Source organism: Argentina anserina, chromosome 5 (assembly GCF_933775445.1).
Source record: "Argentina anserina chromosome 5, drPotAnse1.1, whole genome shotgun sequence".
Classification (NCBI taxonomy): domain Eukaryota; kingdom Viridiplantae; phylum Streptophyta; class Magnoliopsida; order Rosales; family Rosaceae; genus Argentina; species Argentina anserina.
Genome location: NC_065876.1, coordinates 10,250,491 through 10,270,217, shown reverse-complemented (window position 1 = coordinate 10,270,217; position 19,727 = coordinate 10,250,491). Strand labels below are relative to the sequence as shown.

The following is a 19,727-nucleotide window of genomic DNA, read 5'->3' as shown; positions in this document are numbered from 1 at the left end:
AGACTTTGACAATTTTGACTAGGCTGATTGAAAGAGGGATGAAACTAGCCAGTGAAGTTACCAAACCAACCTCCTTTTTGGGTAAATAGTCAGTGAAGTTAAAGCTATTTGTTTTAACTTTTAAATAGATTGAAACTTTGACCCTGACAAAGTTTGGGATCTCTAAAACTCACTTCTACCGAGCACCGACGATGTGGTGTATTCTCCTTGTTTGTATTAATATTATCGGTCTCATATATGAGATATAGTCTGACCGGTGGTAATGTATAGCATTTTGTTGAACATAAAATCTATTTCATATATGATTTCGATCTAACTTGCTTAATGATGTATTAATCTAATCTTTAGAATTATGTGTGCGGGTTTGGTGAGCTAGAAAGGTAATGACTTCCCTTTTGGAGTTCCATAAGTTTAGACCCTATCAAAGATTGAGCTTGAGTTTTAAGGAATATTTGTTTTGAAAGGTTTTGAGCTACATGTAAGTTACATAAATGTTTTACAGTAAAGATTTTGAGCTAGATGTAAGTTATGCAGAAGATGAATGTCTCGTGTCAAGTGAGTTCCCAAAGTTGCATTTCCTCACGTCTCGAGTGCCTCAAGCTTTTTACAATAGGTCTTAAGCTTGGTAATTTTTCCAAACAAAATTTTGCAGAAAACCCCAAATATGAGGACCCAAATGACAATAAAGAAAGAAATATTGGTGATTTTGTAATATACTTATTCCAAACTAATATAACGAAGCAACTTGAGCAGCAGCTGTCTTCAAAGCATTAGGGGGCCTCAACCTCATCAAATGGCGGGAGCTGCGGCAGCTTCACGCTGCATCTTCTGCCAGATCGCCGGAAAATCCTCCTCCACCACTCTCCTCTACACGGTCAGCTCTTTCTCTCTCTGGTTTCTCTACATTTTTCTTTTGCTTCTACCCTGTTTGGTTGCCGAGAAATTTGAACTCTCAAATGGGATTTAGCCTTTTGCATTTTCTCAGTAACCATCCCTGAGTTTGGTACTTGAGCTGATCTTGAGGCCGTAATTGGCGTTGGGTTTTTCTTGCAGGATGAAAAGGTGGTTGCTTTTCAAGACATCAAACCCGCTGCTTTAAGGTATTGAACTGTTGATTATTGAATGAATTCTTCTAATTCTATTCAGCATGATCATTTTGATTGAATGAGTAAAGTGAAAATCTTGCAGGCATTACTTGGTTATTCCTGTCGATCACATCCGAACTGTTAATGATCTTCAAAGGAGACCTGAAGACTACTCTTTGGGTAATCTTGACTTTGCTCTGAAATTTATATGTTACATGGCCTTGATCAAATGTGGCTCCTTTTTTTTATCATCAACAACTTCTCTTCACAGTCTTATACCGTTATTTAATTTGTTCTGTTTAGTTAGTCACATGTTAGAAGTGGGGAAAGCACTGATACAAAGAGATGCACCTCAGTCCCATCAGTACAGGTACATTATGCTCAATTACATTGATTCTGAGGAGCTCTTCTGTTAATTTTTTTCTCTAGCTGTGATATATTGTGAGTTTTGCAATTGTTAGTGTTGTTAAGACAAGGAGCTGACCATCATGTACTTGGCTAAACTGCTTTTTCTGAATCCTATTTATTTTTTTACTTGTGGCATTAAACCATCCCTTATGTTTGGCTGACCTTTTTTAATGCTTACTCTGTACTAATGTAAGAGTTGGTGGTGAACGCTAAACACTAGATTATTGCCTACCAAGAGAAAATATGAAATCTGCAAGACAGTAGATTTCGATGTTCACATCCACCTCCATCCATGCCTATCATATCTTAAGAGTAAGGTAAATGATTCCTAGAATGACAAGCAAAACACTTATTTTTGTTTTGATTAATAGACTTTAGGATCAAGAAACACCCGCTAACAGAAAGAACATAGTGAAAATTTTTGCAGAAACTTTCCGCTGCCAGTTTAGTGTCCATGGACCAATTTGTCACTTTTCTTGTTCTTTGGCAGATGGTCTTTCTGTCAAAGATCTTAAGATACATTGCTGAGGCTTAAAAATATTACATAAAATTGGCCAGAAAAAAAAAAACAAATTTGTTGGAAAGAAAAATGAATAATTGTTCTTGAGTGCATATCTCATTAAGCTATACATCAATGGAGTCATTTGTTTGACTGAAAGTTTCTGCATATGATGGCTATTGGAAGCTAAAAATGTGATTTTTTTTTTGGTGTAATTTTAACTAAGATCTTATTGTTCTTTTGACAGATTTGGCTTTCATCAACCACCATTTAACTCTGTTAACCATATTCACCTCCATTGTTTCGCACTACCTTATACACCCAGGTTTGTAATTTTGGGGTTTCCTGAATACATTGCTTTAGTTTTCTCTTACCTCCAATTTGTCATTGTTAAGACATACTTATCACATTCATAATTGAACAGATGGAAACGTATAAAATATCTGTCCGTGGGATCGTTTGGATTTATTGAAGCTGAAAAATTGTTGGAGAAGATCAAGCCTTTGCCTTCACAACTGTGATTTGTGTTATAAGTTAAACATGATACATGTGCTTTCCCTTAAGTGTGCAGACTTTGAAATCCAAGAGAAGTATAGACCACGTCAAAAGGTCTGTGCAGTTGTGTGCAACTTATAGAATCTAAAATATTCGGATTTTAATACCAGTATAGAGACTTACCTTCTCCACTGAGACCTTTCTTTCAGCTTATTGGGTTCATGGAGTACCATACGTAATGCACAATGCTACATTGCTACTATAGGAACACCCACACACATATCTATACTGGCAGATCATGAGGTACCCATACATTGTACATGTTTTCCAGAATATCACCGTCTGTGATTTAGAAGTTTGATATATGAGAAGACAGATCTTAATCTCATTCATCCTAGAATGCTAGCACATACTTGAACAGTGACATCCAGAATTCCAGATTAATAACATGTCACAGTTTACTGACCATGTACGAATGAATGAGTCGATACAATAACTTCAATGTCACACTGTGTTCATTGCGCCTACATGTGGCTAACATGACGATGAAAAACACCAGTAAACAATGGTTTATTCCCATAAAAACGGTAATGACAGATTGTTTCATTTCCTTTTCATTCGTTGACGATTATCATTGAGTCATGAACTCTTTTTTCACGCGGCTAATTATGTCTGAGAATAATGAGATATTGGTAGGATACTAGACATTATCAAGTTTAGTGAAGTAAAGCTTTTTAATTTAAAAAACATTAATTGATATGAAGCTAGTCGGCAACCAACAAGTTTAGATGTTGCAGCTACCGATTTTATTGTCTTCATGGAATGACTAACTACTCCTAATAAGCAAAGCTTGTGTATTGCATTTGCAGAGACACGTATGAGATGCACTCATCTACTATAATAACAGTTCACAATAGGCATCGCATCACATAGAAAATATAATTGATGTGCTTATGACCTTATGTCTATAATCTATATCAACATCATGAAATTCAGATTTATCATTTGAGTTGAATTGTTAGCTATAGTATAAATATATGATCAAATTGGACATAAGCTTTTAAGACGAGATAAAGAAAGCAGTGTACCGTGTAGCCGGTGTAGCTGTGTAGGTACTTTGAGCACTCAACTAACTGCAGCAGGGGTTATTTAAGAATTTTCTTAGATATCACGTGTATATGATACATATATTTATAAATATGATAATAAATTTATCATTATTGTGATAAACGAATCATTATTTTTAGGTAATTGTAGTTAATTATAAGTAATTACTCAACTTACGACATTTTATAAGTTTTTTAACAAATTGTTATAAACATGGTAATTTTGTTCAATGATATGTGAATGTGTAAAAGGAATCTGATAATTTTGTTGTCAATGTCGTATTTAGTTCAATTAAATTGTTGTCAATTTAGTAATTTTATTCAATTAATTGTATGATATACATCCCCGTACCATAGACAACCCTATTTATTTAAATGTCTGCATCACAATTCTTGTGGTTGTTGGGAAGAGCTCTTTCAATGGAGGCTGAGGGTTTCAACAAAATAAATTTGGTATTGTGGAAGGATAGAAATAATAACTTTGGAAGGGTACATACATAGCAGACGTACAACTGAAGACAATACTCTTAGCAATGCGCATGGTTGGGAGTATACCAAGGGATAAATTTTTATATGCCACCATAGTACCACATGACACAATTCCTAGTGGTCCTCTTTATCTGTTATATTTCGACACATGAATTTATTACAACAAAATTATAATTTAACATATTTTTATTATTTGTGAAATAACTTTCATGGATATTGATGATTTTGAATTATGATTTTGAATTTAGAGTTTAGGATTTAGAGTATATAGTTTAGGGATTTAGGTTTAGGGTTTAGGGTATTAGCGTGTAGGATGTAGGGTTTTAGAAAGAAACTTAAAATAGTTTTGACAAAATAGCTTAAATATAATTTAACTAATTAAATCTTACATGTCAAATTGTGATTTGAAATGTAGATCAATAGGCAGTGTCACGTAATGCTACGATAGTTCTGAAAAATTTCAACTTTGTGAAAGCTAGCTAGCTAGCTAATATATATCTTGAAGGCATACTCAACGATAGTTTCAACTTTCTACGTACCACTACCTCTTCAGAAATATAGGGTTATGAACTCCAGGTTCAGAATACTACTTGAAAGTTGAAATCCAACTGGATTTGGTCCACAGTTCTAGCTAGGTGAGCAGTGAACTGCAGCAATATATATTGTTTCATCAACAAGACTAATTAATCAGCAAGAAATTTGGTCCATTTTTTGGACCTTCTGAGTGGCAATGGTATATGATATATCCTGCATGCATCTACCTAGCTAGCTGCTTCACGTACTGACCATCATTATTGATCCTTGAATGATTAATTATCGTCAAAGTATGCCCAACATAAACCAAATTTCCTTCTACTGCCGGACACAATGGGTGGGTATAAACTATAAAACTATATATGTATATGTATTATCCATATTTAGAAAATTACACGAGACCACCTATCTATAATCCCAGTAGGCCAAGCATACCAACCCTTTTTAAGCTAGGCTTTTACTAATCATATACTCATTCAACAGATCCTCACTCACATATTTAAAAGAAGTTGTTAGAGACCTCCAATATGCTTTGTTGAAGGTTGTCTGAACAGATTTGTATAAATATATATTGAACGGCGCGGCACCCTAAACTTTCGTAGTTAATTAGAACAAACCGTATAATTGGAAGCAGATTAAATTAGAGGACGACTAATAATGATGTTTTTTCCTTCTGCATATTTATATATGCCACTGTCTGGTGAGCATTAGGCGTTGTTAGATAGCTAGCTGGCTTACAGCAATAAACTTTGAATCATGAAAATGACCCGAGTAGCAGGATAAGCTGGGCAAAAACTAGGAATCCCATGACCATTGATTTTCCTAGCTCTTCTCTGGAATTAATTAAGTATACGAAAGGCATGGTATCCATGATTTAAAAACCATGCCAGAACTGTATCTACTCGAAAGATCCAAATCCAATAGGACTGAATCGACTAATCGATCGCGATAAAGAAGACGTCTGTTTCCACAAGCATGCATATATTGCTGTAAATAGACATACACGCACGTACATGCTATGATACAAGTACTACGACCAATCGAGCATACGTCTCCATCGATCATGCATGCTTGTTACGTGTGTATGAACAACCCCTTTTGTGCATGTACACTTTTTTAATCTCCAAATTTAGGGGAAAAAATGGCTGCTACTATATGTTTGGTTTCTGATCGATGATTTTTTGGTTTTGGTTTCTGGCCAAAATCCCGAGTTTGATTGGTGGCCATGCATGCACTGGGCATTTGAGCGGTGCTGGTTATCGGGAATGAAGCTGAAAGCTAGTGGGAAATGGGAGACGCTGAGAAAACCTAACTATTATTAAGAATACTTGAACAAAGAAAAAAGTTCACTTTCAGACCCCAAAAAAAAAAAAAAGAGTTCACAAATGGCGATAATGAAAGAAAAGGAGGCGATAAATAAAAGAAGAGCCCCTGCTAAGAAGTTCTTAACCTAAGACTTCAAATTTATCTCTTTACATGAGAAACTTTTGTTCTTGCCATAATAACAAAGAAAAACAAATTAGAAAATAGACGGGCTGCCCTCTGAGGAGGAAGAACACCAATACACCATCATACAAATCAAAGATTCAAGGAAGAAGAAGGCCGATGAAGCAAAATGGTCTACAGCGAGCTCTATTGTCATCTCTGCTCGTCCAAGACCAATGCGGCTAACTGAGTGTGAAGAGATTGGACACTTAACAATCCCTGCGCATCAAAACTTCATATGATCGATCGGAGGAGAAACTTTTGTATGGTCATCGTTTGGTCTCCCCTTTCGTTTTTTTATGTTTAATTCTCGCCATCCAGCTTTTAAATTTTAGTCTGGCATATGAACTCTTTTTGTATGGAGATCCTGCTTCATCAACTTCAATTGCATTATTTTTCGCAAGCCGAACTGCAGCCCTCTGGTTTTTGCAATGCTCATCTGAGGGTGAGCCGTAGTGTTCATTTTTCTGTGTATCATCCCAAGTATGCGCCGCGTGCTGCAGAAATATACTCATACTTCACTTTGTGAAATGAGAGGAAATATATATTTTCTCTATATATTTCCTCTCTGAAACTGTTCTTTCTATTGCTTAATGAATTTTCTTATGAACAATATAAACAAATGAGCGTATTTATACGTACTTGTTTAAGTACAAACATAAATGACAACAACTTCCTACAAAATACGACTATATTTAAACTAATTTTTAATTTCTACGTTTTAATTGTTTGCCCTAATTTTCTACGTATGGGTTAAAGAAAGTCCCAAAATCTACGTTCTTCCACTGATTCTATTACGGGTAAGTACTAGCAATTCTCAAGTAATCAGTTTTTAAAGGGCCAGATTCATTTACCCCGCAAATTGAATAAGAAATTGCTGATTATAACTTCTTCTTTTCTTTTTTTTTTCCTCAAAAAGTTGGTAGCATGAATTAAGCAGACATGCAGAACACCTTCATAATATTGTACGTGACTCAACTTTCTTAAAAAAACAAAAACAAAAAGATAATAATTCTACTGTGACTCAAAAAAGCCTGCAATTTAAGAGCATCTATAAAGTTCTTTATAAAGCCTGTATTGGATCATCCGACACCAGTTTTGTGGTATAAATTTTGGTTTTTTATAATCTGAATCATTTCTGACGTACGTACCTTGATGACCTATTGTTAACAAATCGTTCATCTTTAATTTTATCTAGTACAACACAAATGTATAATTAAAATCGGTTTAAAGTTTCAATGTGCATGTAAAATAATAGTATGCCACTCACAAAACAATTAGGCCGGGTTCACCCAGGTCATGGATCGATGAACGTTAACCTTAGCATAGATGTGGAAATAGTACTTTTATACGTCTCTTCACCAATTAGGTTGGGACAGACTTTGGAATTGTGATGAAAGTTCACAACTCCACGAGGTACGTACATGGCTTAAGGCTGGAATGCCAATATGTTTTGAAACCTGAATGAGGTCGCAAATATGAAAGAAATGATCGAATTCCTTACAAAAGGCAAAACCTAATACAAACGAAGAACAAATTAACTTATGAGTGGCACGATTTCCATGTTGATATTACATATAGGGACTAAATACTTTGAAACTAGGATAGACATTTCTTAACATCTTCAATCAATAAAGCCTAAATTTCTTGACCAGCCGTCGATAACCAGATTCCACGTACAGTTACTGTTTCATTTCATAAGAATGAAGACTTTCATGGAAGGTATAAATTATCAAACTCTTGATAGATTTCAAGTAATTACACATTATTGAGAAGAGTTTCACAGCTTTTATACGTCTGCTGCTCTTGGATGTCTCATTCTGCCCAACCACACCTTCAACTGAGAAGCATACGATTTTTTCTTGAATGTAGTTGATCTTGGTTCTGCAGCTCTCATTGATCTATTCTTTGCCGGTAGCCGAAATTTTACTCTTTTGCTTCTGCTTTTCTCTTTCGTCGATTTCCTCTCCCATGTATGCGCTGCTTGTTGGAGAAAAATGCTCATAGTTTCTGTTCGGATCAAGGAGAAATCGACGCGACAAATTTAGAGAAAAAATTCGTTGAAGCAGATTTCTCATGCTTAGTAAAAATGATGCACCTGTTGTTTGTATTTATACATAGATGGGGTAACAAACCCATGAGCTACAAACTTACCAGGTGTACGTATAAGATGATACAAGTTAGTAACCATTTCTCTAGATAGGGATAAGTTAGTAACCAGTTGCTATAACAAATTAACTATTTTTAAGTACTACCTACATTTAAATTTTTTTTTTTTTGCGAGCCAGCTGAGTTTCACTACTAGAAACTTCATTTCGATCGTTTATAAGTTACTTATTTGTGGCTGCAGTACTATTAGGTCATAGAGTCCTACCATTCTTACGCGCGCATTCTTATCTATATATGTATCTCTGTTTTATGATAATTTTAACGGTGATTAAGAACTAACTATGACGTACGAGTATATATGAGCAGCCTCTTCGATCGATTAAGCGTATTCTGTGGTGAGTTTGAGAAGGTGGCTATGATTGACTGGTTGTGCCGTTGTGGTACAAATCTTAAGCGAGTGGTCGCTTGTCATCACTCATCAGCCATAATCCATATTAGTGGCTAGGGGAGTATAGACGCTCGGGATGAGGTGTCAATATATTACTGTGGACTTGTGCTTCTCACTTGGACGTTCTTGTTTTTAAAGATGATTGTACAGGTTAGAGCTTCATATTCCCGATTAGATTGCCCGCTAGTTGCATTACCAATGTTCATACTAACTCTCAAGTTCTTGGTAGTGAAATCCAGCCATTTTGAAACAGCACAAAAAAATGAAAAAGCGCACATTTACATGGAAGAGAAGTTCATCGATACAGCATACAAGAGATACACAGAAAATTCATTGGTGTGCATATATGAGAAGTTATACGGACTACAGTACACATATATTAAGTAGATTTAGTTTTTTTTTTTAAGGAAAATGAATAACATCATTTGGTGTAAGCCAATTACGACCAAATATTGTTAGATCAGACAAGAGCAAGCTTTAGTACATTGTAAAGAAAGAAGCTTATTTTTATCTACGACTACGAATGGAAAAACTTATATGAAACAAAAAAATTTGAGTCCAGCTAAAACGCAAAAGTAATAAAGCAAGAAAGCAAATAACCTTCAACACTAAGATATGACTTGGTACGTATGTATTAGATTTTAGACCCAACGGTGTACCTTTCAACCAAAAACGCACCAAGGGATACCCCACATAAAAGATGAAGGGATCGTCACTCAGGCACTAGCTTAAAAACCCACGAGAAGTCCAACTCAAACTACATTAGAGAGAGGGAAGCAAATGAGCTTGATCAATAAAGTCCAACCCACGATCAAAGCATGTATCCCTTCACCTGAGTTAACCATCGTCGGAATCTAAGTACCTCTGTTAGAACTGGTGCCGACGGCACTTAGTTTGGTGGCCTTCCCCAGTCCATAAATTATTAAGTACATTTAGTTCGATATACAATATACATGAATACTAGTTGGAAGCATGAATAAAATTACCATTTCATGGAGCCAACTTCAAATCTATCAAAACTTGTGTACTGATATAGCCGAGGAATCTCCTAATAAAAACTCAAGTCATTATTACTATACTTTAGGGTTGCACTACAATCATGAAAAATATACAAATGACGGTTAACAAAAATGATAAAGCACTTGCTTAAATGAGATCCTCACCCAAGTCCAAGCTCCAACAATCAAAAGTCCCTTATTGGTAATTTGATGAGTTGGAAACCTACAGATTCATATGGCGTTGGTATGAAGTCTCAGCTTCCATGAGAGTTTGGATCATCTCGAGACCTAAGGTCGATGACTGTGGGTTTACAAGGTGGAAAACCTTGAGTCAATGTGGGTCTGCTTGCGACTCAAGTGATAGTCGGCTTGAAGTAGATGTTAGTTGTGTTCTTTAATAAAATAAAAAAATAAAGAAGCAATGCTTCAAATGATTTCATTAGTTGTATTATTTGCGGGTTACACCTTATGTTGCTAAATACCTATTTCCCCCCAAAAAAATATATAAATCCATGGAAAAATCAATGACCAAATCTTAGCCTTCTGGCATAAACTATGCAACCAAAATTTGAGTTGAAACTTTACTTTCCAAGGAACTTTAATCACAACCTTGAATGCTTGACGCTGTTCTGTCGTACCAAGCTAAGCAAAGGTTTGAAGGCAAAGCTGGAAGTACCAGACTTTCCCCGACTTATTTGGTAGAAAGCTGTATCAAATAACAGTTCCTCAGTTGAACCTATTGATTATGAAAGAGTTACATCACTTACATGAATATCTGTACTTTTATTTAACTAAAGCTAACAACAATGATTAAAGCCAGATAGATATGAATACATTAGGTCAAAATGAGTTATTAAAGTTGATGATAAGATCAAACCTTAGGAAAAATCATATGTTATAATTCGTGTTCAAAGTAGAAGAAACTTCAGTCACACCCTTAGACTCTGTTTCTGTTAAATCCCCCTACTTTTATGCCAAATCCAAATCCCCTCTGCTAATCAACAAGATTTTAGATTTTTAGATTAGTCCATTTCCAATATACATCAGAACTAACACTAAATTCACTCCCCAAAACCCCTATATAAACCCCCTTCACACCTCTCTCTCTCTCTCTCTCTCTCTCTCTCTCTAGTCTCTACTCTGTTTCAAACTTTCAATGGCATCTCTTACTCCTATGTTTCTACTAATCTGTTTCACTTACATCTCTGTTTCATTTTCCCAGACACTCTTCCTCCCCCTAACCCACTCCCTCTCCCAAACCCAATTCAACACCACCCACCACCTCCTCAAAGCCACAGCCACGCGCTCCACCGCCCGCTTCCGCCATCACCAACACCACCGCAAAGCCAGCCAAGTCTCTCTCCCACTAGCTCCGGGAAGCGACTACACTCTCTCCTTCACCCTCGGCTCCACCCCTCCCCAGCCCATCTCCCTCTACATGGACACCGGCAGCGACCTCGTCTGGTTCCCCTGCTCTCCCTTCGAGTGCATTCTCTGCGAAGGCAAGCCCAACTCCACCTTCCCCCCGCCCAAAATCCCCCAAAGCGCCGCCGTTTCATGCGACTCCCACTCCTGCTCCGCTGCACACTCCGCCCTCAGCTCCCGCTCTCTCTGCGCCATAGCCAACTGTCCCCTCGAGTCCATTGAGCTCTCCGAGTGCTCCTCTTTCAAATGCCCGCCGTTTTACTATGCTTACGGCGACGGAAGCTTGATTTCCAAGCTTTTCAAATACAGCTTATCAATCCCCATGTCAACTCCGCCGCTCATTCTTCCCAACTTTACTTTCGGTTGTTCCCACTCTGCCCTCGGCGAGCCGATCGGAGTTGCCGGCTTCGGCCGGGGACTGCTTTCTCTTCCGGCACAGCTCGCCAGGTCCTCTCCCCACCTCGGTAACCAGTTCTCTTACTGCTTAGTTTCTCACTCCTTTGACCAGGACCGTGTTCGGAGACCAAGTCCGCTCATTCTCGGCCGGTACGATCAGAAATATATCCACGGAGCTGAGGAGTATACCTACACCTCCATGCTTTACAACCCGAAACACCCCTATTTCTACTGTGTTGGTTTGGCCGGAATATCTATTGGGAAAAGAGTTGTTCCGGCGCCGGAGTTTCTCCAAAGAGTTGATGGAAAAGGGAAAGGCGGAGTTGTGGTGGATTCGGGGACGACGTTCACTATGTTACCGCAGCGGTTTCATAACTCGTTGGTGGCCGAGTTCGACCGCCGTGTCGGACGAGTTCACAAGCGGGCGACTCAGGTCGAGGAAGGGACCGGGCTCGGGCCGTGTTACTACTACGACGGCGTTATGGAAGTTCCCGCCGTGGCTTTGCATTTTGTGGGGAACAAATCGAGTGTGGTGCTACCTAGGAAGAACTATTTTTACGAGTTTACGGACGGCGGTGATGGGGTGGGGAGGACGCGGAAAGTGGGGTGTTGGATGCTGATGAACGGCGGAGATGAGAAGGAGTCAGGAGGTGGGCCCGGGGCCATTTTTGGGAATTACCAGCAGCAAGGGTTTGAGGTGGTTTATGATTTGGATAAGCATAGGGTTGGGTTTGCAAAGAGGCAGTGTTCATTGCTGTGGGACAATCTAAACCAGAAGTGAAGGTGTTGACTTTTTGGGCGAGGTCAACTGGAGTGGAGTTTAGGGGTTTGACCGCACGTGTGGGAGATCTTACGGGTGGGGTTTCGGGTAATAAGGCGGGTTCGGGTATTATGTAGTACATTTGTAAATTTGGGGAGGTTTCTTGCTTGTAATGCACTTCATCGTTTGCATTATCTGTTAGATGATGTGTACTTGTAGATTGTTGATATATGAGGCTTTGATAGTGGAGATGCAAAAAATGAGGTGCATACAAAAATAAGTAATGTTTTCAATTCCAAGATGAATATGACTGTAAATTCTTTACTTGTCTTTGTGCTTATAGTGAACTGTCTTGTGTATACTTTGCACAAGATTGAAGCAAGGAGCTAAATTTGCAATTACGAATTTGATTTGGCGTCCCCAGAGAGGGGAGGAGTTTGTCTGATTATACTTGCTAATTGTTGTGTTTGTTTATTAATGTATTCCGTCCTTTACTCTTTTAAGTGATAACAAACGGATATATAATGACTATATATGTTGGCATGAGTTAATATACGACACTTTCGTCTCTTCCTAAAAAAAAAAGGTACAAGTCCTACATATACATTAACGGTCCCATACATTGACTACTCTTAAATGTGAATTTATATTGTTCCATCACTATAGCTTTTTAAGTATTTGTGGTGATAATATTTCCCGCTTGGATATTTTTAGTTATAAACTCATATTTGCATCTAAATATAGTCTAAGGTTATGGTTGATTGGGCATTCCCCGTCAAAGTTGTATGTACAATAATTCATGATGTACGTGCGCGTCCTAATTTTGTTTCTGGTGATCGACGATGAGATGATTATTATGATAGAGCCTAATAATGTACAAAGCAACCTTCCATTTCATGGCGTGGAGCCTCAGCCAAGTAATGAATAAAGATGATGGAGCAGCTAGCAAACTAGGTCGATCATCGAGGTTCGAGGACCTGAATCTTCTTTACTCTGGATAGACTGTTCACCGTAATGAATATCTACTTACGTTTTATGGCCTTATCGTAGTTGGACGTAGTCTCTGTCTCAAGTAAGGCATGGAGCGCCCATGATGTGGATGGCACCCTGCAAAGTCTAGCAGGCTCTTTCGTCTTACTTGGTTCGATCGCGGCCATTACTAGACAATGATGAATTTGCGTAATGACTTCATCAAATACATTAGTACATATCATAGCATTGAATTCATTCATGACAACATCACATACTCGTATCAAATGTTGTGCAGAAATGGCCAACAATCCCACACGCGAGTCTAATAATGTTGATATTCTTCCCAATTTCCGGTAGAGTTCGGGTATGAGGTTTTCCACAAAAAAACCTCGATATTAGTGTGTGTGGTATAAGTCTGTAATACCCCTAATTTTTGAGTTAAATTCGCATAATTTCTTATATATTATTAAGTTTGTTAATTCGAATAAAATCACATTTTTACGCCTTTTCATCGATGTCTTTGCAAATGAAACTGATTTCGGAAATCAAGGTGGAAAAACGTTACGTTTTCAATGGCTCAAAAGTCGACTTTTATCCGTCACTCATCTCCGAAAATTTCCTTCACGAAAGTTCTAGAGCTCGTCGATACGAGTTCGTGGACACGTGACACACCTTAATCGGATGTCCTATGTGAAAGTTATTAGCAACGGAAATTTGGTTCCGATTTTGGAAGGCTATAAAAGGACTTTTTTGGAAACTTTCAATTTTCCCACGAGCTTCTCTCTCCTCTCCCTCGACCCGAACCACCTCCTTCGACTTTTCCTTCTTCAATCTCTCTCCTCTGGCCACCGTGCACGACACCGCCGGTGTCGTTGGGACCGCACGGCCGAGCCATATCGACCCGTGTAAGTGGCAACCCACCCTGGGGGTGTCTCAGCCACACCGAGAGAGCACAGCTGCGGCACCAACGAACTCGACGTCTTCGGCGACGTTGGGGTTCAAGGTTGCGACGACGAGTCTTCCCACCTCCTCCTCGACACAAATCCACCAGCGGTGAGGCTCGAAACGAGCCGCTTCAGTTCCGATCTTTAATCCCCGATCCAGGATCTTGCGGCGGCGATTCCGGCGGTTTCTGGCCGACTTGGAGCGAACTGAAGGTATGGTTACGATCTCCACCTTGTGATCTACGTTTTTGATGTTGAGAGTTTGTTGATTTGAGGAAGTTTGGGCGGAGGTGGTGGTGGTGCGCGTGCCGCTGTCTGTGGCAGCGCGTGGGAGTAGGTGAGGGCGGTAGGGGCTAGGCAATCGACCTAGGACAGTGTAGGAAGATAAATGGCGGGGTTTTGGGGCTGAGTGTGAGGTCACACGTGCCTGTTTGAGCGGCACATATATCAGATATATCGTAAATATCTGAGATATTTTATATTATCAGAATAATATCACAGATACGGGAAAATATAAAATATTTTCCCCTAACATATATCGTTTTTTTTTAAAATGACATATTGAAACATATATCAGATATATCAAATATATTTTGAACCTTGTTTATTATCAAATGATGACTCTTGACCTTTTTCAATATGAGATTCTAAATAGTTTAAATTTAAGCCAATTAATTTACAACATCAAATGTTACATCATAAACATTTGTTTCTGTTCGTGTGATTGATATATTGCAATATGAAAATTGAGTCCAATTAAAGTTTCACAATGTCAAGAGCGAGCCTTAAAGTTCATGTAATTAGAAATACAATAGAATAACGAAGATAAGGAATATAACTAAATTTAGAGGTCTTTTAAAAAAAAAAACTAAACTCAGAGGCCTTTGATCTAGTTTCACAACAACACAGTTGATATCGAATTATCGATCAGATTTTGAAACACGGCCAACTCACCTGCCGGCCGACCACATCGGAAAATTAAGCCGGTGGTGTTGTACATAAACAAATCATACCTTCTCTTCACATTTTGGCGTTTGCTTAAGGCTTCTACGCCTCTCGAAGCAACCATTGATGGCTTGATCAAAACTCATCATTGGAAGCCAGCTGTACACAACTGGATTCTTATTCTCCTCTCAGATAAAGCCTCTGAGGCTTTTGGCTGCATCTCAAAGGTAGGCCCCCACCTCGGTATCTCACTTTTGGAATCAAACAATCATCACTCATCTAACAACTACCCACCCACCCCCCAATCAAACAGAGCTCCAGCATACCAACTGTAGGCCTGGTCGCACCGGAACTCCCTACCTTCTTCTCTTTTGAAATATCTGACGTGGAGAAATGGCAAAAGAAAGCCGCCACGAACCGCGAACCAGGTCCATGGGCATGACGTCAGCGTAGGGATTCCCAAAGCTCTGTGAGACTGGATACAGCTAGCTCATGCTGTCGCCATACGTGTGCTTCTAGTGGGCTTTCCACGTTTGTACCACTGTGGTCCCCACGGTCTTGAGATGGTTACACTTGGTAAGGGTTTAAAGTGGACTATTCTTCGAGCTAATTGAAGGGACTGTCGACATGCCATGGCCCAAATTTGTTGAAGATATTTGAAGGAAAAGCTTCTAAAGCTCCTTGAGTATATGTAATTAATTAAATAAAGTTAGTTAATAATGTGTAAGAAACTATTCCTTAATTGCGGATCATATGAAATTAGGCTGCATGGACTCAATACGAGTATGTAGAAGGGAAATATTTAAAAACGCGGAAGTGTTTTGTTTTCATTTTTTTTTAGAAATATGTATGTTTTGAAAATATCGAAATAAAATAATATATATAATAAAAATAAATAGATATTATAACAGATTTTTCGTTCAAAAAATTCAAATAATTTAAATAACTTAGTGTTCTAAGTTCGAAATAACACAAATATAATAAAAATACTATTTAAACATCACCTTCATTTTTATTGTGTTTAATATTATCAAATAAAATGGTCTCTAATGACGGTTCATCAAGTGAAAGGTCTTCAAACTCAAACTTCCCAAGATTAGTTTCATCCAATGAATCAAATTGATCACCTCCAATATCCCACATTTGAATTGGACCTTCCTTGTAAGATTAACTCCTTCTAGATAAAAGGTGAAGATTGCTATGAACAAATACCAAATTTTCGCTTTTTGTGGAGCAATCTTGTTTCTTGTTGCAGAATGTATGAACTTGTAACTACTTCAATTCCTCTCACAACATAAGGATGAAGAAGGTTGGCCAAACAACTTGAATGCTAAGGCTTGAAGTCTCGGTGTTGAAGCTCCATTAACTGCCCACCATGTTAAAGGTGGTAAGATGAACCTATCATGCATAGCATCAATATTACAGAAATCTTCCATGCATAAGGAAAAATTAGAGTACTACACATTAACTTCTCTATACTGATCTGCATCACCAAAATACTTTAGAATGCAATTTTTTCTTTCTCTAGTAATCTCAATATCTTGATGAAGAGCTTTTCGATTGTTATCTTCATTATGACATTCCGGACTATAATACATAAGTAAAGAACATTACATAATCATCAATAAAGACATGACAAAGAACATTACACAAAACAGTAACATTACATATCTTAACATATCCATATCAAATTAATCAATATATGTAATCATAAAGATATTACATATCTTAACATATTTATGAACAAAATAGTAACAAAACAAAATTAGAGTGCAATACTTACTTGGGATTTAAAGAATGTGTCATACAATGGAGGGGTGTGCTACTCTTGCTCCAACGAGACGTCAACACCTTATGCACGGCATTCTAAAAGCTTGATTCCTCATCTAGTTCCTTCCTCTCTTTCTTAAATATATCTTTTTTTCACGTTCTTAATCATATCTTCCCACCACTCATAAGCTAAATGAAGGGATGACATATCAGTGTTTGCATGTTTGATCATACTATAGATGGGCTCAGTAAAAGACAAAACATATTCAAGGTCATCTCAAAACTTCTCATCTAATAGTATCCATTTCACACCACTAGCTTTGTTTACATCATCATCTCTTTAATCATCCCATTTACAATTGAATACCATTTGTTCAAACCAAATTTTATCTTCCTAAATCTCCTGAACATCCCAAGTGTGGAGGCAAACTTGGTTGGAGCAATTGTCAAGAGCTTAAGAGCACAATGCTCTGTAAACATCACCAACCTCATTGAATGATTCATTATGAAATTTTTGACATATGAAACATCATCAAATAGAGGCCCTATCAAACTACAAGTAGCATACACATCATCATTATTTCTTGTTTTGCAGCGAAGGTACACATAATTTTCACAGCAAGGTTCAAAAGGTATGAACTACACATGGTGTCCAGAAGATGGAAGGATACTTTTCTGATATAAGTGCACCTGCTCTTACACAATTGGAAGCATTGCTGGTGACTACTAGAACCACATTTTCATGACCAATCGCCTTTATGCTTTCTACAATCAATTTGGCAACCTTCTCAGCCGTTTTCACCTCCCCCTGGTTATTTATTTCCCTCAACATCATTGGACCACTCTCATTTGCATTCATGTTAAAGATAGGTCTTCTTTGTGAATCCGACCAACCGTCACTACATATAGTCACCCCCTTAGTTTTCCATGTGTCCTTGAGCGGCTGCATATGCAATTCAATGTTCTTCCTTTCCGTTTGAAGAAGTGTAGTCATTGATGCATTATAACCGGGTGGAATATATCCTAGAATGGTAGAAGCACGCACATACGAATTGCAGTAATTAGGGTTTCTTTCAAGGTTAAAGGCAAACTGCCGGTGTAGAACATTCTTGCTACCTCAACATCACATTGCTTCCTAGCATTATTTTGAAATGCTTTTTCCAAAGCTGAACCCATTCCCTTTATATTCTTTGGCTCAACTTCACTTGATGTTGGAACACTATAACTCATATCATAGTAAAGTGAAGAACTAGAAGCTTTCTTTGATGAAGAAGGCAAATGAACTAATCCAGGGGTAGTACTTTTCACTCTCTCCTTGCACTCATTTACTAACTTGCTCATATTAGAACGTTGTTGAGGAGTGACATTTGGAAAATGTTTGATTCATTTCCCTTCCCCTACAAAATGCGTCACAACTCGATTGTAAGATCCATTATAGTACATCTCCCAAAACTTACATTGAAACCTCCATGTTTCTCCCCCATGCAACTTTTCAACCTTATTAGTATAAATTCACAATGGAGACTTGTCATCCACATGGGTTGCTTCATCATTTACAGTCCCACCAGAACTCTTGGAGGATTTGAAGAATTACTCATTTTTCTAAAAAGAAAAAACAAACAAGCATAAACATTATGGAGTGAATAAAACTAGAATACTTAATGTATGTCATACCACTCAGAACATAAATCAAAGCAGGCAATAGTCCCATGTAATTTTTGTACAGTTGTTACACTTTAAATGGCTATGCAACTGAACAGTAAAGCCCTTATAGAAAGAATATATATATATATATATATATGTACAGTCCTTATCCAGATTGAAACTTAACTCTGAAATTACAGAGTGAAGTTCCAATTTTGACACACTTTTCGGTCAATTTTTTTCACCATAAGCGATTCAATATTTAGGTATGTTATTCAAGATCATCTCTACAAAGTTTCATCCAATTTGACAATGGTTTGAGCTTTCAAAATTGAGATTTACACGAACGGTTCACGTTGAACAGTTTTAATTCATTCATTGATTTAATCTAATTTCAATACCTTAGCGATGTCCGAATTAGATGAAATTTTGTAGAGATGATTTTGAATAACATAACTAAATATTGAATCGCTTATGGTGAAAAAAATTGACCGAAAAGTGTGTCAAATTGGAACTGCACTCTGCAATTTCAGAGTGAAGTTTCACTCTGGATAGAGACTGTATATATGTATATAGATGGTCTGGCCTTCTACTACTCAAATGAAAAGTGAATTATATAATCATATTTTCAATTGCTTATACCCTCAAACATGTCCATGAGGAAGTTTGCACAATTTCAAGATAAACAAAATAACAAAAAAATGGAACTTCTTAGACCTATATGAAGTGCATCTCTTCTATATATATTTTTTCATCTGTGGAGGTCTATAAACCTCATAAGCACCACAACAAACTTTAACCCAATAATCTTCATCGACAATTATGTATAGTCATGATCATAAATGTATGACCATATCAAAAATCAGAACCCAAACATGGTCAAAATCTTACAATTATGAAGATCAAAATCCATATCACATTTCACTCCCCCTGAAACACCATCACCCAGTGCACACACCAAGGATAAACAAGTTAATCATACAGCCAAACCAATCAAAATCCAAGAACCCAAAAAAGTCATCTCTTCACTCTCTAATCAACATGAAAACAACACAGATTCACACATTCAGAGCTGGGGTTTCAATTTCCAGTTAAACAACATAAAAGGGTATTTGCAATTGAACACAAAACATATAAAAATAAACCAAATAGGGTAATGGGCAATTCAATCCAAAACTACGCTCACCAATGCATTGCATTTCCCAAATTCGACAT

General features: G+C 37.6%; 2 protein-coding genes across 2 annotated transcripts; both read left to right on the top strand.

Moving 5' to 3' along the window:
- Nucleotides 1-763: 763 nt before the first annotated feature.
- On the top strand, nt 764-2,975 carry LOC126793296 (bifunctional adenosine 5'-phosphosulfate phosphorylase/adenylylsulfatase HINT4). The gene is made up of 6 exons (XM_050519766.1): nt 764-874; nt 1,054-1,100; nt 1,189-1,265; nt 1,389-1,455; nt 2,240-2,317; nt 2,417-2,975. The coding sequence occupies exons 1-6, from the start codon at nt 794-796 to the stop codon at nt 2,511-2,513; spliced, it is 447 nt and encodes a 148-aa protein (XP_050375723.1). The 5' UTR covers nt 764-793; the 3' UTR covers nt 2,514-2,975.
- Nucleotides 2,976-10,788: 7,813 nt separating this feature from the next.
- On the top strand, nt 10,789-12,567 carry LOC126793282 (probable aspartyl protease At4g16563). Its single transcript, XM_050519750.1, has one exon. The coding sequence runs from the start codon at nt 10,813-10,815 to the stop codon at nt 12,256-12,258; it is 1,446 nt and encodes a 481-aa protein (XP_050375707.1). The 5' UTR covers nt 10,789-10,812; the 3' UTR covers nt 12,259-12,567.
- Nucleotides 12,568-19,727: the final 7,160 nt, after the last annotated feature.

What these genes read in the sequence shown, in the direction of transcription:
- LOC126793296 (XM_050519766.1), top strand. Translation starts at nt 794, where the DNA reads ATGGCGGGAGCTGCGGCAGCTTCACGCTGCATCTTCTGCCAGATCGCC. An exon ending in CCTCAGTCCCATCAGTACAG is followed by an intron (nt 1,456 to 2,239) that starts GTACATTATGCT and finishes TTCTTTTGACAG; the next exon opens with ATTTGGCTTTCATCAACCAC. An exon ending in GCACTACCTTATACACCCAG is followed by an intron (nt 2,318 to 2,416) that starts GTTTGTAATTTT and finishes ATAATTGAACAG; the next exon opens with ATGGAAACGTATAAAATATC.
- LOC126793282 (XM_050519750.1), top strand. Translation starts at nt 10,813, where the DNA reads ATGGCATCTCTTACTCCTATGTTTCTACTAATCTGTTTCACTTACATC.